This window comes from Anomaloglossus baeobatrachus, chromosome 7 (genome assembly GCF_048569485.1).
Source record: "Anomaloglossus baeobatrachus isolate aAnoBae1 chromosome 7, aAnoBae1.hap1, whole genome shotgun sequence".
In the NCBI taxonomy this organism is placed as follows: Eukaryota; Metazoa; Chordata; class Amphibia; order Anura; family Aromobatidae; genus Anomaloglossus; species Anomaloglossus baeobatrachus.
The window spans coordinates 289371192-289397313 of record NC_134359.1 but is presented as its reverse complement, the minus strand read 5'-3'; the positions used below and the strand labels follow the sequence as shown (position 1 = coordinate 289397313).

The window sequence follows — 26122 nt, the reverse complement described above, 5'->3', positions numbered from 1 at the left end:
ACCCCAATGTAGCTAGGGATCAGGTGTGATTACTACCTCTGCCCCCAATGTAGCTAGGGATCAGGTGTGATTACTACCTCTGCCCCCAATGTAGCTAGGGATCAGGTGTGATTACTACCTCTGCCCCCAATGTAGCTAGGGATTAGGAACGACTACTACCTCTGCCCTAATGTAACTAGGGTTCAGGTGCGACTACCTACCTCTGCCCCAAATGCAGCTAGGAATCAGGTACGACTACTACCTCTTTATCTACTGTAACTGTATCTACGGTAAATAGGGATCAGGTACGACTACTACCTCTGCACCCACTGAAGTTGGGAATTGGATGCAAGTACTACCTCTGCCCTCACTGTAGATAGGGATCAGGTGCGACTACTACCTCTGCCCTCACTGTAGATAGGGATCAGGTGCTAGTACTTTCTCTGCATCCACTGTAGAGAGGGATCAGGTGCTAGTACTTTCTCTGCATCCACTGTAGAGAGGGATCAGGTGCTAGTACTTTCTCTGCATCCACTGTAGATAGGGATCAGGTGCTAGTACTTTCTCTGCATCCACTGTAGAGAGGGATCAGGTGCTAGTACTTTCTCTGCATCCACTGTAGATAGGGATCAGGTGCTAGTACTTTCTCTGCATCCACTGTAGATAGGGATCAGGTGCTAGTACTTTCTCTGCATCCACTGTAGATAGGGATCAGGTGCTAGTACTTTCTCTGCATCCACTGTAGAGAGGGATCAGGTGCTAGTACTTTCTCTGCATCCACTGTAGATAGGGATCAGGTGCTAGTACTTTCTCTGCATCCACTGTAGAGAGGGATCAGGTGCTAGTACTTTCTCTGCATCCACTGTAGATAGGGATCAGGTGCTAGTACTTTCTCTGCATCCACTGTAGAGAGGGATCAGGTGCTAGTACTTTCTCTGCATCCACTGTAGAGAGGGATCAGGTGCTAGTACTTTCTCTGCATCCACTGTAGAGAGGGATCAGGTGCTAGTACTTTCTCTGCATCCATTGTAGATAGGGATCAGGTGCTAGTACTTTCTCTGCATCCACTGTAGATAGGGATCAGGTGCTAGTACTTTCTCTGCATCCACTGTAGCTATTGATCGGGTGCAACTACCACCTCTGTACCCACTGAAGCTACATCCCTGTATCCAGGTCAGAAATATACGGGTTGATTACATATAGAATATTTGCATCCATGCAAATGGTTATACGCTCGTAAATTTCTATAAAGTAAGCGAGTAGTAAGAAAAAGAATAAATTAAAATATAAAAACGCATAGAGCATATGCCACAATAAAGTATAAAACTAAATCTATACATTGTTTACCTCATTTACACATATGTATAAGCAAAATTATATACCGTATATATTTAATTAATTTTTTTTTCAGATTCTAGTTTTACAATAAGTTTTTTTTTTATTTTTCCCATTTTTTTTTTTTTGAAATGTAAACCAGAAAATATTTTCTAGACTATTTTGTACCTTCAAAAGTGCACTCCATGGGCGCGCTGGAGAAGCGGGGAAGAGCCAGGCTCCCCGAGTTTCCCCTTTGCAGACACCTAAGAGATGCTTCACTAAATGCTGCTCCACCTGTAATAACTGTAAGGTCTGCGCTCCACAGTCCTATGCACTTGTCTATTGCTTTTTTTTTTTTTTTTTTCTATTTTCCCACACCCTCCTCTTCCTCCTCCTTCTCATGAAGCGGCTCCACCTCTTGTGGATGGAGTTTATGGGGAAAGGAGAATGAATCAGAGCTGTGAGATGAGGTGACTGCGGAGGGCCAATCAGCGAAAGATGGAAGAAGCAGCCCAGCCTGGCCATCGACTGAGGAGGAATCAGCCTTGTCTCTGAAGGTTACTAGCGTTCAGCGTAGGATAGGGTTATTATAGGACATTCACAGGCGGCTGCCTTGTGTACATCCCTACAAGTCACCTACACATCAGAATTGCGCAAGAAAACGCCATGTGGTTACGCGGTGTTACTGACATTACGAGATCTGCTGACAACATTGCATTCCTGAGCACGATACAATCTGATCTGTCACCAGAAACGATATTAAATTATTAGATAGATCCTAAGACCTGATGAGACTGGTGTACTTACTTTGAAAATCCAATTCCGAACGATCGTATAAGCCTAAGAGATGCAAAAAAAAAATGCTCATTTTAATATCAGGCATGAAAAAGTATAATAAGTATTAGGCCAAGGTAAAAAATGACAGTACAAATAAAAAATTCCTACACGAAAATGAAACCATGAAGCGGGTTTAAAGTGCAGGTTTTCATAGCAAGTTTCACCCCAATCAAAGCATAGTAATCTGTAGCCAAATTTGCCATTCTAATCTGGATTTATTTTTTTATTTTTTTTGTAAGTATACCAGCTTCATCAGGTCTACAATATCTATTTAATCTGCCATTCTAATGTGGATTTTACTTTATTTTTTTTCACTGTAAGTATACCAGCTTCATCAAGTCTACAATATCTATTTAATCTGCCATTCTAATGTGGATTTTATTTTATTTTTTTCACTGTAAGTATACCAGCTTCATTAGGTCTACAATATCTATTTAATCTGCCATTCTAATGTGGATTTTATTTTTTTCACTGTAAGTATGCCAGCTTCATCGGGTCTACAATATCTATTTAATCTGCCATTCTAATGTGGATTTCGTTTTATTTTTTTGTAAGTATACCAGCTTCATCAGGTCTACAATATCTATTTAATCTGCCATTCTAATGTGGATTTTATTTTATTTTTTTTCACTGTAAGTATACCAGCTTCATCAAGTCTACAATATCTATTTAATCTGCCATTCTAATGTGGATTTTATTTTATTTTTTTCACTGTAAGTATACCAGCTTCATCAGGTCTACAATATCTATTTAATCTGCCATTCTAATGTGGATTTTATTTATTTTTTTCACTGTAAGTATACCAGCTTCATCAGGTCTACAATATCTATTTAATCTGCCATTCTATTGCGGATTTTTTCCCCCACTGTAAGTATACCAGCTTCATCAGGTCTACAATATCTATTTAATCTGCCATTCTATTGCGGATTTTTTCCCCCACTGTAAGTATACCAGCTTCATCAGGTCTACAATATCTACTTAATGTATAAAAGTTTATATATTGGCCTAAACCATTCCCTAGCTCCCAACTTTACCTTTCGAAGTTGCAATTCTTGCCGTCAGCTCTATCAGGCGGCACAATACAATGCCTAGGTGGCGGTGGACTATCTAGTAAATGGGAAATTTAATTAGAAAAATCCAGCTTTGCGCCATGAGGAATATATAGAGAACGTGCAATATTTAGAGAAGCGGAGGTCAGCGTCCTCTCGCTCTACTAGTCTGACCCCGCTGAGGTCGACATTGCCCTGATATTTGCTTTCCACCATTTTAACTGCAAAATATTTGTTTTGACTCTATGGGACAGAAATAGGGAGAACCGACTAAGAAAGAGTGAATGAAATTGGGGCAGGAGGCAAAAATCGGGGGTGACCACAGCGGCAGCCATATTGGTTGTCACCCACCTTTCACAGAAAGGCCCATTGGGACTCTGTTCTCCAAACCTGGACCACAAATCTGACATTTCCTTCTCACCCCCTTTTGTCCTTCTTGAAGTTCCCATTATTCCTATTATTAGGGTCTTCTCCTTCATATATAAGGACAGTTGATGGTCATGGGGCCATGGTTCCGGGGTTATCCTGAGACCCAAAGGAGCGATAATCGCGCCCCTATTACCTTGGCACCAACTTGTGCACTTTTGCTGCCCACTAAGGGACGGGCCTTTCCACAGAAGCCATGTTTACAATCCCCACAGCGACATAAAACCCCTCTGGAAGGTTCTCTTCCGACTCGGCAAAGCCTTTGTGATGTGTACCTGAGATAAACATGGGGGCTTTGTGGGGCCAAAATCTTCCGAATCAGCACAAACCGACTGGATCGGGTCATAAAAGAACCGCATTAAGCCGAGAACAGAATAAACATTCATCGCTGATCCATCAATATGATTCTCACACGAGTCGTCATTCAGCTTTTCCTAGAGCTGACTTGGCGGCCATATTGGCTCTCACCCAGCTTATCCCCTCAAAAAGTAGACAATTAGTGACAGAGCTGTATTTTTCCACAGCAAATACCCAAGATTTTGTGTAACCAACTTCAAATTTTGGCCATGCCAGTCATAGAATAACATATTGTGGTTTCTGAATTGGTTCTGAGGTGAAATGAGGCTGTCATGGCAGAAGGCTCTCTGGCCTCTTAACCGCCATTCACCTACGTTCCCTTAAATGGTGGGTAGGAGGGCAGATAGACTCCGCCATCACAGTCCCCAATTTGCTCAAATATATATATATATATATATATTTGTGGAGATAATCCATCCACCTCACAGGTGCAGCATATCAAGATACTAATTAGACTGCATTATTATTGCACAGGTACGCCTTAGGCTGGCCAGCATGATTATTGTTGCACAGGTGTGCCTTAGTGTGGCCAGCATGATAATTGCACAGGTGCGCCTTAGGCTGGCCACTCTAAAATATACAGTTTCACAGTATTGGGGGGCCGAGGGGGTCAGAAAACTAGGCAGTATCTGGTATGACCATCATTTGACAGTCTGCCATCTTCCCTGCACAGTGAAAACCGGGATTCATCCATGAATAGAAACCTCTCCAACGTGCCAGACGCCATCAAATGTGAGCATTTACCCACTGAAGTCAGTTACAACAACCAACTGCAGTCAGGTGGAGACCCCCGAAGGAGGACGACGAGCAGCAGATGAGCTTCCCTGAGATGGTTTCTGAAAGTTTGTGCCGAAATTCTTCCGATTGTTGCGGCCGCTACCCGGCTGGCCGGTCTCAGACGATCTTGGAGGTGAGGATGCTGGATGTGGAGGTCCTGGGCTGGTGCGGTTACACGTGGTCTGGTCTTCAGTTGTGAGGCCGGTTGGGTGTTCTGCCAAATTCTCTGAAACGTCTTTGGACACGACTTATGGTGGAGACATAAACATTCAATTCACGGACAACAGCTCTGGCGGACATTCCTGAAGTCAGCAGCCAACTGCACGCTCCCTCAAAACCTAGGACATCTGTGGCATTCTGCTGTGTGATAAAACTACACATAATTACAGTGTTCTTTTATTGTGGAGAGCCTAAGGCACACCTGTGAAATAATCTTGCTGGCCAGCCTAAGGCACACCTGTGCAATAATCATGATGGCCAGCCTAAGGCACACCTGTGAAATAATCTTGCTGGCCAGCCTAAGGCACACCTGTGCAATAATCATGATGGCCAGCCTAAGGCTCACCTGTGCAATAATCATGTTGGATAGGCTAAGGCACACATATACAATAATCATGCTGGCAAGCCTAAGGCACACCTTTGTGATATTCATGCTGGCCAGCTTAAGGCACACCTGTGCAATAATCATGCTGGCCAGCCTAAGGCACACCTTAAACAGCATCTTGGTATGTCGCACCTGTGGGGTGGATGGATTAACTCTGCACAGGAGAAGTGTCACTAACACAGAATTAGACAAATTTGTGAACAATGTTTGAGAGAAAAAGGCCTTTCGTGAATAGAAAAAAGTATTAGATCTTAGAGTTCAGTTCATGAAAAATGGGAGCAAAAACAAAAGTGTTGTTTATATTTTTCAGTGTATAGATATATATATATATATATATATATATATATATATATATACAGTACATTTTCAAGCGTTTTCCTTGTCAGGGAGCCTTCTATCGTATTGTGAGATCTTGGGAACGACAGCGGTGCCTTTTTTAATTTTTTCCCCCTCGTGGGCAGGAAATATTAATTTTAATAGGAAACGACCCCCAAATTTACGATGCCTGAAGATCTCATTTATATCAAATTGAGTTTACTCCGGCACAATAGGGGGGCGCAGAAATTACCATTTCTGACGACTGTTCTCCCCGGGCAGAATACATAAAAATATCAATAATTAATCATTGTATGGGAGCGACTACTACCCCTGCTGTTTGGAGACCCCGGCGGCTGCGTACACGGTGCTACTGACAAACAGCACAGCACTGGAACAGTGACCGATAGTAACCCTACGTGACGTCACGTAAGGGGAGGAACATCAGCCAGCAGCCCTAGGAAGCTATTAGAAATCCACATAGACAAGAAGCACATGGAGAACCATATGAAACAACCAGAAATACACCCTTACCCCAGAGACCTCTGACCCTCCATTATTATGTGGACGTAAAAGTCCCAAAAATGCCCCCGTAGTCATATAGCTGTTGTAGACCTACAAGCCTCAGCACTGTCAACGTATGACTTCTTTTGCCCTCCGTGGCGCATTAATGAGCCCAAGTAACAGCACTTTTGCCGTGACCTGAAACGCGTTAGCACTATAATGAGCGGCGAAACGTTCAAATTCGATGTTACCAAATTGACAGTTGCCCCCTCTTACAAGTCAATGGAAATTAATCCGGCTTCCCGCACATTTTGGGTAAGAAAAGAAAGTCAAATAGTAAGTGGCTCAAAACGCGTTAGTAAACCTGGTCAAGAATGCAATAAGAGACAACACCATGCCACAGTCTTGGTTGCCACCTGTCAACAAAGCTAGCCCATGTCACCTACCATCTATGTCGCTCAGCAAGGCGGTGTCTATCTCACTGCTCTCATGTAGAGACAGAGAGGGGTCCAGGTGGTCCAAGGAGCTCTCGTCAAACGCAATGCTGCCCATTTCCATACTTTGTATTCCTCTTCTTCTTCTTCTTAGAAGGGTCTTCAGGATCTGGTGCCAGGCATGGGCATTATTCCTATAGAAGTCTATGCAATTGACACAAGTCGCAGGTTAAATGGGGGGTCTAATATAAAAGCCCCCCCATATTGGCTACAACAAGCACCAAGGAAGTTCAGGCAAACTGTAGCTGCTTGGAGCTGGTAGAAGCAGTAGGAGGCGCCGAAATGTGCAGGCTCTGCCCAGTACACCCCCTGTACCCAGCCACCTCCCCCCATATCCTGGGCCAGCCTCCTTCCTCCCATAATATCCTGGACTCCCCCCTCCACCCTGCAATGCAAGCACAGTCTTTGTACAGCAGGTTCAGCCTGGTTGTTAACCCTTGCAATGCAAGAGGCCAACAGCGGTGTATATGTTACATACATATATATATATATATATATATATATATATATATATATATATATATATATATATATATACATATATATATACACATATATGTCGCTATATGTATATATATATATATACATATATATATATATATACAAGTAAAATATATCTTTGTACCGTGTTAGCCAGTAGAGATAAAAAAATTGTTTAAAAGAACAGAGTCCTCAGTGGTTGATACCTTTTAATGGCTATACACATATATATAGGCATGTATATATAAATATGTATATATACATATATACAGTAATATGCATGTACATACATACATAGAGCTCGCTCGCCCTCAACTATCACAGGGCCAAAGGGACTTTTTGGGGGCTATGCGCCTTATAGAGGGGCAATAACTTCCCTCCCCATCTAGCTGAGACCCTACAGACCCCTCTTCCCGCCAAGACTATTTTTTGGCACATGCCAGATTATCAGAGTTTCTGGACTATCAGGTACCAGACTTTAGGGACTATAGTTATAATGTTGCTACCAATAATGGCCCTTAGGCCCTTACAACCCCCCCTTCAAAAAAAAATCTATTTAATTTAATTATATTAAATTGGGCAATCGAAGACATTTTCCCCTATTTCAAATAGTCTGAAGTCAAATGCCAGATAAACAAATCAGGGGCCCACAAGACTGGGTAATAATACACTGAGATCATCAACAAAACGCTGAACAGTCTCACACGCCATATGGATGTACGTGCCTGGAAATGTGACTGTTAGAAGGAAGACTAGTCGTCCAAAGAAGAGAGTGCAACAGAATGGGTGCAGCACAAGAAGGGTGGAAATGAGTCTAAACAGTTGGTGCAGCACAAGAGAAGTCCTGAAGAAGAGGGTGAGTCTAATGGTACAGGGTAGTGAGCTGGAAAAAAAGATGAAAATCAAAACAATGGTTCAGAGAATTGAGTTTCGTTGAATGGGTTGTGCCAAGGAAGACGTTCTACACATTGAAGTGAGCCTAATGGTTTTGATCAGTGAGCTCCATAGAATTAATGTAGGATGGGCAAAGTCCTGAAGTCATAAGCGAGCATAATATTATCAGTCAGAGAGTTCCCAAGAATTGGTGCAGCACGGGAAAAGTCCTGAGGTCAGAAGTCAGTCTAATGTTCTGGGGCAATGAGTTCTAAAAGAATTGGTGCAGCACGGGAGAAGTCCTGAGGTCAGCAGGGAGTCTAATGTTCTAGTGCAGTGAGTTTCCAAGAAATGGTGCAGCATAGGAGAAGTCCTGAGGTCAGCAGGTAGTCTAATGCCTGGGTCAGTGAGTTCTAAAATAATTGGTGCAGCATGGGAGAAATCCTGAGGTCAGCAGGGAGTCTAATGTTCTGGGGCAGTGAGTTCTAAAAGAATTGGTGCAGCACAGGAGAAGTCCTAAGGTTAGAAGTCAGTCTAATGTTCTGGTGCAGTGAGTTCAGAAGAAATGGTGCAGCACGGGAGAAGTCCTGAGGTCAGAAGTCAGTCTAATGTTCTGGGGTAGTGAGTGCTAAAAGAATTGGTGCAGCACGGGAGAAGTCCTGAGGTCAGAAGTCAGTCTAATCTTCTGAGGCAGTGACTTTCGAAAGAATTGGTGCAGCACAGGAGAAGTCCTGAGGTCATAAGTCAATCTAATGTTCTTAGGCAGTGAGATTTGAAAGAATTGGTGCAGCACGGGAGAAGTCCTGAGGTCAGCAGGGAGTCTAATGTTCTAGGGCAGTGAGTTCTAAAATAATTGGTGCAGCACGGGAGAAGTCCTGAGGTCAGACGTGAGTTTAATGTCCTGGGGCACAAAGTTAACTTTTTTGACAAAACCCAGTTGTGCAAAAAAATAAAATCTCAATAATGTAAAACCCCCAGTAAATAAGAGCAACTCCTGGTCCATTGTTGATCTGGTGTCTCGGACTCAGATAGTAGACAAATCCGTGCGGCGTCCACTGTATGGGCTAATGGTTAACGAGATATTCTTTACATAACCCCAATAATCAGATAATGACCTGGAAGCAAAACATCTCCCAGTGCAGTTTCCATATATACCCTCCTCTTATCAGCAACATCTGGTCTGCGCTCTGCGGAATGTCAGGCATTTAACGCTGTAACATCTGGCGCACACTATATCCCTTAAAGGGACCCTGACGCCTGTTGGACAGTCAGTGATGACGGGAGCTCCGCCCCGCTGATAGTTTTGAGAAATGTCTGGACTCTTTCAGAAGAGTCCTAGAGGCGGAGCTTTGAAATCATTAATTTATGATCATAAATATCATGAAGGACTATTTAAGCTTCTGATTGGGTCCTTCCACCGGTCCAGTGTTGAATCTCTTTTGCCCCCAAGCACAGAAATTGCAATTAGGGGAAAATACTCATGTATTTATAGATTTATACGTTAATCTCAGTTTTTGGTTTTTTTTTTTGGTAAAAAAAATGTTTAAATATAAACTTTTTAAGTCTAACCTTAAGCCTAGCCCTAAATCCAGTCCGGAATATTAAGCGTAACTCTAGCCCTAAGACTAGCCCTAGCCCCCTCCATAGCTTTAAGACCAGACCTATTCCCGTCGATAGTCCTAAGATAAATCTTAACCCAGTCCCTAGCCCTGAGACTAACCCTAGCCCTAAACCAGTCTTGAGCCCTAAAGCTAACCCTAGCTCTAAGTCAAACCTGAGACATATCCCTAGCCCTAAGATTAGACCTATCCCCATCCCTAGCATTAAGATTGAACCTAGCCCTAACCCAATCTCTAGTTCTAAGACAAACCCTAACACAGTCCCTAGCTCAGAGACTAACTATAACCCTGAGTCTTGAGCCCTAAAGTTAACCATAAGATTAACATTAGACCTGTCCATAGCCCTAAGACTAGATGTATTCCAGTCCCTAACCTTAAAACTGACCCTAGTCCTAACACAACCCCTAGCCAAGTCCTTAGTTCTAATAAGCCTTAAACCAGTCTAGAGCCATAAAGCTAACCCTAGCCCTAAGACTAACCGTAGATCTGTCTATAGCAGTAAGACTAGACCTATCCCAATCCCTAGCCTTAAGACTGACCCTAGCCCTAACCCAGTTCCTAGTCCTAAGACATTCCCTAATACAGTCCCTAGCTTGGAGACTAACTCTAGCCCTCACCCAGTCTTGAACCCTAAAGCTGAACCTAAGATTAACACGGGACCTGTCCGTAACCCTAAAACTAGACCTATTCCAGTACCTAACGTTAAAACTGACCTTAGCCCTAACCCAGTCTGTAGCAGCCCTAAAGTTAACCCTAGCCCTAAACTAACCTTATATCTATCTATAGCAGTAACACTACACCTATCCCCATCACTAGTCTTAAGACTGACTTTAGCCGTAACCCAGTCTCGAGACAACCCCAATAATGTCCCTAGCCTGAAGACTTACTCTAGCCCTAACCCAGTCTTGAGCCCTAAAGCTAAAACTAAGATTAACATGAGACCTGTCTGTAGCCCTAAGACTAGACCTATTCAAGTACCTAACTTGAAGACTGACCCTAGCCCTAACCCAGTCTGCAGCCCCAACACAAACACTAGCCCAATCCCTAGTTCTGAGACTAAGCCTAACCTAGTGTTGAACCCAAAGCTAACCCTTGCTCTAAAACTAACCATAGACCTGTCTGTAACCCTAAGACTACACCTATTCAAGTACCTAACTTGAAGACTGACCCTAGCCCTAACCCAGTCTGCAGCCCCAACACAAACACTAACCCAGTCCCTAGTCCTGAGACTAAGCCTAACCTAGTCTTGAGCCCGAAAGCTAACCCCAGCTCTAAGACTAACCATAGACCTGTCTGTAGCCCTAAGACTACACCTATTCAAGTACCTAACTTGAAGACTGACCCTAACCCAGTCTGCAGCCCTAACACAAACACTAACCCAGTCCCTAGTCCTGAGACTAAGCCTAACCTAGTCTTGAGCCCTAAAGCTAACCCCAGCTCTAAGACTAACCATAGACCTGTCTGTAGCCCTAAGACTACACCTATTCAAGTACCTAACTTGAAGACTGACCCTAACCCTAACCCAGTCTGCAGCCCTAACACAAACACTAACCCAGTCCCTAGTCCTGAGACTAAGCCTAACCTAGTCTTGAGCCCGAAAGCTAACCCCAGCTCTAAGACTAACCATAGACCTGTTTCTAGCCATAAGACTAGACTTAACCCAGTCCATATCCTTAAGACTGACCCTAGCCCTCACCCAGTCCCGAGCCCTAAGCCTAAACATAAGGCTAACCCTATCCCCGTCCGTAGCTTTAAGACTGACCCTAGCCCTAAGCCTAAACATAAGACTAGCCCTATCCCTGTCCTTAAGTCCTTAGTCCTAGGATTAAGCCTAGCCATAACCCTAGATTAAATGTTGCGTCCCCCATAGATAGACTGAGATTCTGACGGTAACGCCTCCGAAGAGGACCGCCCACCGGACTCATAAGCAATGAGTCCTAGTCATATATCACTCTGAATCTTTTGTCACAAATGGCTAAAAACACGCAAAGTAAAAAAAATCCTTTTTTCCAAATAATGAAAAAAAAAATCTAAAACTTAATTGGTATCAATAAAAAAATATACATTTCCCATGCACGTTGCCTGGAGACTGAAGAGATCAATTCACCACAGCAAGGTGAGGGTTAACTCACAGCCGGCTTCTTACGTAGCTCCTCCCCTCATCGCCTTATAAGGCGCTCCATGCAGCAGCGCGCGCCTCGTACACACACACAGCCGACTCTTGGAATGAAACTCGCTCCTGAATATTCATCGCCGTCAATTTTGCATAAAGGCAATTTATCAACCAATCAAGAGCACAGGGGCGGAGTAATCTTTTTTTTCCTGCAGGCTTGGTTGACCTAGCAAGGGGAAAACCCCGCCTGTAGAACGAGAAGATTCGTCCAATCAGAGAGGGAGAAGCGAGTGGGGTGAGGCCGCGTCATCCGTTGAGCTCTGATTACATCATGTGGTCCTCCAAGGAGTTACTCTGGGTTGGTCACATGGTTCTCCTACTTGGGATTCCACCGCCGCCGACGCTCGGGCGGGCGGAATTTGTTATTGTGTATCTTGTAATCTACACGAGTGCCCTGTTGTAATGTGGGGAGCAGCGATCGTGCCCCGCAGTGACAGTGCCGAGGGGAGAGTCCAGAAGAGAGGAATATTATTATTATATAGTTCTGACTCATAATAAGCCCTTTATCTGTAATATACGCGACTGATAATCAGTGATGTATGGGTAATATATGCATCTGTGACTGATAATCAGTGATGTATGGGTAATATACGCATCTGTGACTGATAATCAGTGATGTATGGGTAATATACGCATCTGTGACTGATAATCAGTGATGTATGGGTAATATATGCATCTGTAACTGATAATCAGTGATGTATGGGTAATATACGCATCTGTGACTGATAATCAGTGATGTATGGGTAATATATGCATCTGTGACTGATAATCAGTGATGTATGGGTAATATATGCATCTGTGACTGATAATCAGTGATGTATAGGTAATATATGCATCTGTGACTGATAATCAGTGATGTATGGGTAATATACGCATCTGTGACTGATAATCAGTGATGTATAGGTAATATATGCATCTGTAACTGATAATCAGTGATGTATGGGTAATATACGCATCTGTGACTGATAATCAGTGATGTATCGGTAATATACGCATCTGTGACTGATAATCAGTGATGTATGGGTAATATACGCATCTGTGACTGATAATCAGTGATGTATGGGTAATATATGCATCTGTGACTGATTATCAGTGATGTATGGGTAATATACGCATCTGTGACTGATAATCAGTGATGTATGGGTAATATACGCATCTGTAACTGATAATCAGTGATGTATGGGTAATATATGCATCTGTGACTGATAATCAGTGATGTATGGGTAATATATGCATCTGTGACTGATTATCAGTGATGTATGGGTAATATACGCATCTGTGACTGATAATCAGTGATGTATGGGTAATAAACGCATCTGTGACTGATAATCAGTGACATACCGTAATATACGCATCTGTGACCATTAATCAGTGATGTATCGGTAATATACGCATCTGTGACTGATAATCAGTGATGTATGGGTAATATATGCATCTGTGACTGATAATCAGTGATGTATGGGTAATATATGCATCTGTGACTGATAATCAGTGATGTATGGGTAATATATGCATCTGTGACTGATAATCAGTGATGTATGGGTAATATATGCATCTGTGACTGATAATCAGTGATGTATGGGTAATATATGCATCTGTGACTGATAATCAGTGATGTATGGGTAATATATGCATCTGTGACTGATAATCAGTGATGTATGGGTAATATATGCATCTGTGACTGATAATCAGTGATGTATGGGTAATATATGCATCTGTGACTGATAATCAGTGATGTATGGGTAATATATGCATCTGTGACTGATAATCAGTGATGTATGGGTAATATATGCATCTGTGACTGATAATCAGTGATGTATGGGTAATATACGCATCTGTGACTGATAATCAGTGATGTATGGGTAATATACGCATCTGTAACTGATAATCAGTGATGTATGGGTAATATATGCATCTGTGACTGATAATCAGTGATGTATGGGTAATATACGCATCTGTAACTGATAATCAGTGATGTATGGGTAATATATGCATCTGTGACTGATAATCAGTGATGTATGGGTAATATATGCATCTGTGACTGATAATCAGTGATGTATGGGTAATATATGCATCTGTGACTGATAATCAGTGATGTATGGGTAATTTATGCATCTGTGACTGATAATCAGTGATGTATGGGTAATATATGCATCTGTGACTGATAATCAGTGATGTATGGGTAATATATGCATCTGTAACTGATAATCAGTGATGTATGGGTAATATATGCATCTGGAACTGATAATCAGTGATGTATGGGTAATATATGCATCTGTAACTGATAATCAGTGATGTATGGGTAATATATGCATCTGTGACTGATAATCAGTGATGTATGGGTAATATATGCATCTGTGACTGATAATCAGTGATGTATGGGTAATATATGCATCTGTAACTGATAATCAGTGATGTATGGGTAATATATGCATCTGTGACTGATAATCAGTGATGTATTGGTAATATATGCATCTGTGACTGATAATCAGTGACATATCGGTAATATACGCATCTGTGACTGATAATCAGTGATGTATGGGTAATATATGCATCTGTCACCGATAATCAGTGATGTATCGGTAATATACGCATCTGTCACCGATAATCAGTGAAGTATTGGTAATATATGCATCTGTGACTGATAATCAGTGATGTATGGGTAATATATGCATCTGTGACTGATTATCAGTCACAGATGCATATATTACCCATACATCACTGATTATCAGTCACAGATGCATATATTACCCATACATCACTGATTATCAGTCACAGATGCATATATTACCAATACATCACTGATTATCAGTGATGTATGGGTAATATATGCATCTGTGACTGATAATCAGTGATGTATGGGTAATATATGCATCTGTGACTGATAATCAGTGATGTATCGGTAATATATGCATCTGTAACTGATAATCAGTGATGTATTGGTAATATATGCATCTGTGACTGATAATCAGTGATGTATGGGTAATATATGCATCTGGAACTGATAATCAGTGATGTATGGGTAATATATGCATCTGTAACTGATAATCAGTGATGTATGGGTAATATATGCATCTGTAACTGATAATCAGTGATGTATGGGTAATATATGCATCTGTGACTGATAATCAGTGATGTATGGGTAATATATGCATCTGTAACTGATAATCAGTGATGTATGGGTAATATATGCATCTGTGACTGATAATCAGTGATGTATTGGTAATATATGCATCTGTGACTGATAATCAGTGATGTATGGGTAATATATGCATCTGTGACTGATAATCAGTGATGTATGGGTAATATATGCATCTGTAACTGATAATCAGTGATGTATGGGTAATATATGCATCTGTAACTGATAATCAGTGATGTATGGGTAATATATGCATCTGTGACTGATAATCAGTGATGTATTGGTAATATATGCATCTGTGACTGATAATCAGTGATGTATGGGTAATATATGCATCTGTGACTGATAATCAGTGACATATTGGTAATATACGCATCTGTGACTGATAATCAGTGATGTATCGGTAATATATGCATCTGTGACTGATAATCAGTGATGTATGGGTAATATATGCATCTGTGACTGATAATCAGTGATGTATGGGTAATATATGCATCTGTGACTGATAATCAGTGATGTATGGGTAATATATGCATCTGTGACTGATAATCAGTGATGTATCGGTAATATATGCATCTGTGACTGATAATCAGTGATGTATGGGTAATATATGCATCTGTGACTGATAATCAGTGATTTATCAGTAATATACGTATCTTTGAATGATAATCAGTGATGTATCGGTAATATACGTATCTTTGAATGATAATCAGTGATGTATGGGTAATATATGCATTTGTGACTGATAATCAGTGATGTATGGGTAATATATGCATCTGTGACTGATAATCAGTGACGTATCGGTAATATACGCATCTGTGACTGATAATCAGTGATGTATGGGTAATATATGCATCTGTGACTGATAATCAGTGATGTATGGGTAATATATGCATCTGTGACTGATAATCAGTGATGTATGGGTAATATATGCATCTGTGACTGATAATCAGTGATGTATGGGTAATATACGCATCTGTGACTGATAATCAGTGATGTATGGGTAATATATGCATCTGTGACTGATAATCAGTGATGTATGGGTAATATATGCATCTGTGACTGATAATCAGTGATGTATGGGTAATATATGCATCTGTGACTGATAATCAGTGATGTATGGGTAATATATGCATCTGTGACTGATAATCAGTGATGTATGGGTAATATATGCATCTGTAACTGATAATCAGTGATGTATGGGTAATATGCATCTGTGACTGATAATCAGTGATGCATTGGTAATATATGCATCTGTAACTGATAATCAGTGATGTATGGGTAATATATGCATCTGTAACTGATAATCAGTGATGTATCGGTAATATACGCATCTTTGACTGATAATCAGTGACATATCGGTAATATACGCATCTGTGACCGATAATCAGTGATGTATGGGTAATATACGCATCTGTAACTGATAATCAGTGATGTATGGGTAATATATGCATCTGTGACTGATAATCAGTGATGTATGGGTAATATATGCATCTGTGACTGATAATCAGTGACATATCGGTAATATACGCATCTGTGACTGATAATCAGTGATGTATCGGTAATATATGCATCTGTAACTGATAATCAGTGATGTATGGGTAATATATGCATCTGTGACTGATAATCAGTGATGTATGGGTAATATATGCATCTGTAACTGATAATCAGTGATGTATGGGTAATATATGCATCTGTGACTGATAATCAGTGATGTATGGGTAATATATGCATCTGTAACTGATAATCAGTGATGTATGGGTAATATATGCATCTGTGACTGATAATCAGTGATGTATTGGTAATATATGCATCTGTGACTGATAATCAGTGATGTATGGGTAATATATGCATCTGTAACTGATAATCAGTGATGTATGGGTAATATATGCATCTGTGACTGATAATCAGTGATGTATGGGTAATATATGCATCTGTGACTGATAATCAGTGATGTATGGGTAATATATGCATCTGTAACTGATAATCAGTGATGTATGGGCAATATATGCATCTGTGACCGATAATCAGTGATGTATGGGTAATATATGCATCTGTGACTGATAATCAGTGATGTATGGGTAATATATGCATCTGTGACTGAATCAGTGATGTATGGGTAATATATGCATCTGTGACTGATAATCAGTGATGTATGGGTAATATATGCATCTGTGACTGATAATCAGTGATGTATGGGTAATATATGCATCTGTGACTGATAATCAGTGATGTATGGGTAATATATGCATCTGTGACTGATAATCAGTGATGTATGGGTAATATATGCATCTGTGACTGATAATCAGTGATGTATGGGTAATATACGCATCTGTGACTGATAATCAGTGATGTATGGGTAATATATGCATCTGTGACTGATATTCAGTGATGTATGGGTAATATATGCATCTGTGACTGATAATCAGTGATGTATGGGTAATATATGCATCTGTAACTGATAATCAGTGATGTATGGGTAATATATGCATCTGTGACTGATAATCAGTGATGTATGGGTAATATATGCATCTGTGACTGATAATCAGTGATGTATCGGTAATATATGCATCTGTGACTGAATCAGTGATTTATCAGTAATATACGTATCTTTGAATGATAATCAGTGATGTATCAGTAATAAATGCATGTGAATGATAATCAGTGATGTATGGGTAATATATGCATCTGTGACTGATAATCAGTGATGTATGGGTAATATATGCATCTGTGACTGATAATCAGTGATGTATGGGTAATATATGCATCTGTGACTGATAATCAGTGATGTATGGGTAATATATGCATCTGTGACTGATAATCAGTGATGTATGGGTAATATACGCATCTGTGACTGATAATCAGTGATGTATGGGTAATATATGCATCTGTAACTGATAATCAGTGATGTATGGGTAATATATGCATCTGTGACTGATAATCAGTGATGTATTGGTAATATATGCATCTGTGACTGATAATCAGTGACATATCGGTAATATACGCATCTGTGACTGATAATCAGTGATGTATGGGTAATATATGCATCTGTCACCGATAATCAGTGATGTATCGGTAATATACGCATCTGTCACCGATAATCAGTGAAGTATTGGTAATATATGCATCTGTGACTGATAATCAGTGATGTATGGGTAATATATGCATCTGTGACTGATTATCAGTCACAGATGCATATATTACCCATACATCACTGATTATCAGTCACAGATGCATATATTACCCATACATCACTGATTATCAGTCACAGATGCATATATTACCAATACATCACTGATTATCAGTGATGTATGGGTAATATATGCATCTGTGACTGATAATCAGTGATGTATCGGTAATATATGCATCTGTAACTGATAATCAGTGATGTATTGGTAATATATGCATCTGTGACTGATAATCAGTGATGTATGGGTAATATATGCATCTGGAACTGATAATCAGTGATGTATGGGTAATATATGCATCTGTAACTGATAATCAGTGATGTATGGGTAATATATGCATCTGTAACTGATAATCAGTGATGTATGGGTAATATATGCATCTGTGACTGATAATCAGTGATGTATGGGTAATATATGCATCTGTAACTGATAATCAGTGATGTATGGGTAATATATGCATCTGTGACTGATAATCAGTGATGTATTGGTAATATATGCATCTGTGACTGATAATCAGTGATGTATGGGTAATATATGCATCTGTGACTGATAATCAGTGATGTATGGGTAATATATGCATCTGTAACTGATAATCAGTGATGTATGGGTAATATATGCATCTGTAACTGATAATCAGTGATGTATGGGTAATATATGCATCTGTGACTGATAATCAGTGATGTATTGGTAATATATGCATCTGTGACTGATAATCAGTGATGTATGGGTAATATATGCATCTGTGACTGATAATCAGTGACATATTGGTAATATACGCATCTGTGACTGATAATCAGTGATGTATCGGTAATATATGCATCTGTGACTGATAATCAGTGATGTATGGGTAATATATGCATCTGTGACTGATAATCAGTGATGTATGGGTAATATATGCATCTGTGACTGATAATCAGTGATGTATGGGTAATATATGCATCTGTGACTGATAATCAGTGATGTATCGGTAATATATGCATCTGTGACTGATAATCAGTGATGTATGGGTAATATATGCATCTGTGACTGATAATCAGTGATTTATCAGTAATATACGTATCTTTGAATGATAATCAGTGATGTATCGGTAATATACGTATCTTTGAATGATAATCAGTGATGTATGGGTAATATATGCATTTGTGACTGATAATCAGTGATGTATGGGTAATATATGCATCTGTGACTGATAATCAGTGACGTATCGGTAATATACGCATCTGTGACTGATAATCAGTGATGTATGGGTAATATATGCATCTGTGACTGATAATCAGTGATGTATGGGTAATATATGCATCTGTGACTGATAATCAGTGATGTATGGGTAATATATGCATCTGTGACTGATAATCAGTGATGTATGGGTAATATACGCATCTGTGACTGATAATCAGTGATGTATGGGTAATATATGCATCTGTGACTGATAATCAGTGATGTATGGGTAATATATGCATCTGTGACTGATAATCAGTGATGTATGGGTAATATATGCATCTGTGACTGATAATCAGTGATGTATGGGTAATATATGCATCTGTGACTGATAATCAGTGATGTATGGGTAATATATGCATCTGTAACTGATAATCAGTGATGTATGGGTAATATATGCATCTGTGACTGATAATCAGTGATGCATTGGTAATATATGCATCTGTAACTGATAATCAGTGATGTATGGGTAATATATGCATCTGTAACTGATAATCAGTGATGTATCGGTAATATACGCATCTTTGACTGATAATCAGTGACATATCGGTAATATACGCATCTGTGACCGATAATCAGTGATGTATGGGTAATATACGCATCTGTAACTGATAATCAGTGATGTATGGGTAATATATGCATCTGTGACTGATAATCAGTGATGTATGGGTAATATATGCATCTGTGACTGATAATCAGTGACATATCGGTAATATACGCATCTGTGACTGATAATCAGTGATGTATCGGTAATATATGCATCTGTAACTGATAATCAGTGATGTATGGGTAATATATGCATCTGTGACTGATAATCAGTGATGTATGGGTAATATATGCATCTGTAACTGATAATCAGTGATGTATGGGTAATATATGCATCTGTGACTGATAATCAGTGATGTATGGGTAATATATGCATCTGTAACTGATAATCAGTGATGTATGGGTAATATATGCATCTGTGACTGATAATCAGTGATGTATTGGTAATATATGCATCTGTGACTGATAATCAGTGATGTATGGGTAATATATGCATCTGTAACTGATAATCAGTGATGTATGGGTAATATATGCATCTGTGACTGATAATCAGTGATGTATGGGTAATATATGCATCTGTGACTGATAATCAGTGATGTATGGGTAATATATGCATCTGTAACTGATAATCAGTGATGTATGGGCAATATATGCATCTGTGACCGATAATCAGTGATGTATGGGTAATATATGCATCTGTGACTGATAATCAGTGATGTATGGGTAATATATGCATCTGTGACTGAATCAGTGATGTATGGGTAATATATGCATCTGTGACTGATAATCAGTGATGTATGGGTAATATATGCATCTGTGACTGATAATCAGTGATGTATGGGTAATATATGCATCTGTGACTGATAATCAGTGATGTATGGGTAATATATGCATCTGTGACTGATAATCAGTGATGTATGGGTAATATATGCATCTGTGACTGATAATCAGTGATGTATGGGTAATATACGCATCTGTGACTGATAATCAGTGATGTATGGGTAATATATGCATCTGTGACTGATATTCAGTGATGTATGGGTAATATATGCATCTGTGACTGATAATCAGTGATGTATGGGTAATATATGCATCTGTAACTGATAATCAGTGATGTATGGGTAATATATGCATCTGTGACTGATAATCAGTGATGTATGGGTAATATATGCATCTGTGACTGATAATCAGTGATGTATCGGTAATATATGCATCTGTGACTGAATCAGTGATTTATCAGTAATATACGTATCTTTGAATGATAATCAGTGATGTATCAGTAATAAATGCATGTGAATGATAATCAGTGATGTATGGGTAATATATGCATCTGTGACTGATAATCAGTGATGTATGGGTAATATATGCATCTGTGACTGATAATCAGTGATGTATGGGTAATATATGCATCTGTGACTGATAATCAGTGATGTATGGGTAATATATGCATCTGTGACTGATAATCAGTGATGTATGGGTAATATACGCATCTGTGACTGATAATCAGTGATGTATGGGTAATATATGCATCTGTGACTGATATTCAATGATGTATGGGTAATATATGCATGTGAATGATAATCAGTGATGTATGGGTAATATACGCATCTGTGACTGAATCAGTGATGTATGGGTAATATATGCATCTGTGACTGATAATCAGTGATGTATGGGTAATATATGCATCTGTAACTGATAATCAGTGATGTATGGGTAATATATGCATCTGTAACTGATAATCAGTGATGTATGGGTAATATATGCATCTGTGACTGATAATCAGTGATGTATGGGTAATATATGCATCTGTGACTGATAATCAGTGATGTATGGGTAATATATGCATCTGTGACTGATAATCAGTGATGTATGGGTAATATATGCATCTGTGACTGATAATCAGTGATGTATGGGTAATATATGCATCTGTGACTGATAATCAGTGATGTATCGGTAATATATGCATCTGTAACTGATAATCAGTGATGTATGGGTAATATATGCATCTGTGACTGATAATCAGTGATGTATGGGTAATATATGCATCTGTGACTGATAATCAGTGATGTATGGGTAATATATGCATCTGTAACTGATAATCAGTGATGTATGGGTAATATATGCATCTGTGACCGATAATCAGTGATGTATGGGTAATATATGCATCTGTGACTGATAATCAGTGATGTATGGGTAATATATGCATCTGTGACTGAATCAGTGATGTATGGGTAATATATGCATCTGTGACTGATAATCAGTGATGTATGGGTAATATATGCATCTGTGACTGATAATCAGTGATGTATGGGTAATATATGCATCTGTGACTGATAATCAGTGATGTATGGGTAATATATGCATCTGTGACTGATAATCAGTGATGTATGGGTAATATATGCATCTGTGACTGATAATCAGTGATGTATGGGTAATATATGCATCTGTGACTGATAATCAGTGATGTATGGGTAATATACGCATCTGTGACTGATAATCAGTGATGTATGGGTAATATATGCATCTGTGACTGATATTCAATGATGTATGGGTAATATATGCATCTGTGACTGATAATCAGTGATGTATGGGTAATATATGCATCTGTAACTGATAATCAGTGATGTATGGGTAATATATGCATCTGTGACTGATAATCAGTGATGTATGGGTAATATATGCATCTGTGACTGATAATCAGTGATGTATCGGTAATATATGCATCTGTGACTGAATCAGTGATTTATCAGTAATATACGTATCTTTGAATGATAATCAGTGATGTATCAGTAATAAATGCATGTGAATGATAATCAGTGATGTATCAGTAATAAATGCATGTGAATGATAATCAGTGATGTATCAGTAATAAATGCATGTGAATGATAATCAGTGATGTATCAGTAATAAATGCATGTGAATGATAATCAGTGATGTATCAGTAATAAATGCATGTGAATGATAATCAGTGATGTATCAGTAATAAATGCATGTGAATGATAATCAGTGATGTATGGGTAATATACGCATCTGTGACTGAATCAGTGATGTATGGGTAATATATGCATCTGTGACTGATAATCAGTGATGTATGGGTAATATATGCATCTGTAACTGATAATCAGTGATGTATGGGTAATATATGCATCTGTAACTGATAATCAGTGATGTATGGGTAATATATGCATCTGTGACTGATAATCAGTGATGTATGGGTAATATATGCATCTGTGACTGATAATCAGTGATGTATGGGTAATATATGCATCTGTGACTGATAATCAGTGATGTATGGGTAATATATGCATCTGTGACTGATAATCAGTGATGTATGGGTAATATATGCATCTGTGACTGATAATCAGTGATGTATGGGTAATATATGCATCTGTGACTGAATCAGTGATTTATCAGTAATATACGTATCTTTGAATGATAATCAGTGATGTATCAGTAATAAATGCATGTGAATGATAATCATTAACGTATCAGTATTATACACATGTGAGATTGATCAGTAATATATCGGTAATGGCTTCCCATCGCCCAACGACTCCAGTTCAAAACATTAACCATGACATACAAAGCCATGCACAACCTGTCTCCTCCCTACATCCGTGACCTAGTCTCCCGGTACCTACCCACACGCAACCTCAGATCCTCACAAGATCTCCTTCTCTGCTCCTCTCTTATCTCCTCTTCCCACAATCGCATACAAGATTTCTCCCGTGCCTCCCCCATACTCTGGAACGCTCTACCCCAGCATATCAGACTCTCCCCTACCGTGGAAGGCTTCAAGAGGAACCTCAAGACCCATCTCTTCCGACAAGCCTACAACCTACAATAATCCTTAGTCCAGTACACCACTGCGCAACCAGCTCTGACCCCACCTATTGTACCATCACCCATCCCCTGTAGACACTGAGCCCTCGCGGGCAGGGTCCTCTCTCCTCCTATACCAGTCTGTTTTGTACTGTTAATGATTGTTGTACATATACCTGTGACGGGGTGTACAGCAGAGCAAGGAGAGACAACAGGCCGAGGAACGATCCAACAGGTTTATTCACAAGAATACAGGAACAGCACACGACAAGTCCAAATAAAACAGATTCGGGGGCCCTTCCCGACAATCCTCGGACCGGATTACAAAGCAATCGTCCTTACAGTAGTCCAAAGAGTTCCACACAATCCCACGGGCCGCCACACAGGCCTAGCTCCGTCCGTGTCCACAGCCACACAGGCTGGAGCTCCTGCTCCCTTCAAGTTTCAGCTCACTCTGCCTGAATCTCCCAGGTAAGCAGAGTTTACACTAGTTGGACTCTAGGCACACCTCCCCCTGGCCATTTGATGCATGAATGGACTTTAGACTGCTGGCTCTGTTCTGTTTACCAAGTTGTTGTTGGAGAAGTCCCATGCTGAGAAGAACAATATATATATGCAACCCCCACCAAATCAATGACAATAGCTACTGCTGAAGCCTGAGTGCAAGATGATACAGGCTGGGGGGAAGGTATGGTCACTTACATCCCAAGACATAGTATTACAGCAAATACAGTGAGAAGGTAAAATACATCACATGGCATCTTATACAAAAATATGGGATGGAGAAAACTACATACATCATGACAATCCCTCCCCCTCCCAACTTGTGTACGTACTAGGGACCTCTACAGGTCACTGGTTAAGTACACACAGGCAGAGCGTTACTTACATGTGGCTTCATGCAGCCACGAATTGGCATCGTAGCTCTCCTACATCATTGCCCAGGAGAACAGCTGCCGGCAGACCACCCATCACCCCAACCACACATCGCCTGACCCCAAAACCAAAGTTCAGATCCACAGTGGCTGTGGGAATAGTCCTCCATTGTCCACCAGCCAGTTCAATGACAATCCCAGGTCCTCTATGGATTGCCTCAGGCCGAACCACTCGGGGATCAGCCAGTGTGAGGAAAGCACCCGAGTCACAAAATCCAACAAGTCTCTGTCCATCCAGCACAACCTCCTGCAAGTGCTTACCTCGATGAGCAGAAGTCGTCATAACTGCGGGTCGCACCCCGTAAACTCCTGGTGGTGCAACCTGGGGGGCTGAGTCACTAGGCCAGTCCTCGCTTAGCGGTGCCACATCTTCCTCCATGGCACTGGGCTGTAAATAATTAACAATCCGATTGGGTGCAGGATCAGTCCTCATTTGAACAGCTGGGCAGGAGACTTGCCGATGCCCTGGCTGTCCACATTGATAGCATCTGAGCTGGGTCTCCCTCCATCCAAGGCGTCCTCTTGGGTAAGGGGTAGGGGAACTTGGAGGCCGGCTCCCACCTGAAGGTGCTGTAGGGGTTTGAGGATGATTCCTCCATGGGCTGACTGGGCATGAGGCCTGCAAATGCCCGGGATGCCTACAAACATAACACCTGCGCTCTGTTACTTCCTCTCCCCGGCGTATTCCAGAAAGTGCAGTAGAAGCAACTGGAGGCACGTTCACACGGGTATCAACATGTGGTGACTTAGAGGAACGGGGAACAATGGGGACAGAATAACTGGGGGCATCCGGTGTTGTGGAGCTGTTAGGCATCTCTCTATCCTCCAACAGAACCCTCCACTGAGGCTTGATGGTGAGCACCTCATCAGCTAGAGCAGCAGCTTGTTCCACAGTTGACGGCTTTCTCTCACGCACCCATTCTCTGATTTCCGCAGGGCACCTGGCATAGAACTGCTCTTTCAGGATGACCTGGAGGAAGGTCTCCCAAGTTAAGGCTCCCTCTCCCTCCAGCCAGCGATGGCATACTTGTTTCAGTCTGTGGGCAAACATCTTGAAAGACACTTCTCCATCACAGGCTAATGTACGGAACTTAGTCCTATAAGTATCTGGGGTCACGGCATAATGTTCCAGAATGGTCTGTTTTATCTCCCCATACTCACAATTCCACTCAGGGTCCATAGCTCTATAGGCGTCGGCAGCTCCACCCTCCAAGAGGCCCACCAGGTGTCTGACTCGCTCCCTTTCTGGGACTTCCATTAATCGGCACTGATGCTCAAAGTCCTGAAAGAAGCCCTCAATGTCACCTGCAGCTTCATTAAATGGCTTAAAGTCCTTGCGGGACACTCTGGAGAATTCCCTCATAGTTGGTGCTGTGGTTACAGTTTGTCTGGAGCCTCTAGCTGCTTCCACAGCAAATCTCCTCTCCAGCAATGCTCTCTCTTGAGCTCTGCGAATAGCCTCCCTCTTAT

General features: G+C 40.5%; 1 protein-coding gene across 4 annotated transcripts in view; it reads right to left on the bottom strand.

Moving 5' to 3' along the window:
* SREBF1 (sterol regulatory element binding transcription factor 1) overlaps positions 1-6936 on the bottom strand; it is a 36443-nt gene extending 29507 nt beyond the window's left edge. For 2 of the 4 annotated variants that reach the window (XM_075318375.1, XM_075318378.1), the window contains exons 1-2: positions 6612-6936; positions 2104-2136 (exon numbers count right to left, since the gene is read on the bottom strand). In XM_075318375.1, coding sequence (XP_075174490.1) covers positions 2104-2136; positions 6612-6723 — 145 coding nt within the window. In that variant the 5' untranslated portion in view covers positions 6724-6936. Of the gene's footprint in view, positions 1-1482; positions 1605-2103; positions 2137-6611 lie in introns of those variants that run through there. The other 2 variants (XM_075318376.1, XM_075318377.1) reach the window with 2 other exon arrangements.
* Between the last annotated feature and the right edge of the window lie 19186 nt (positions 6937-26122).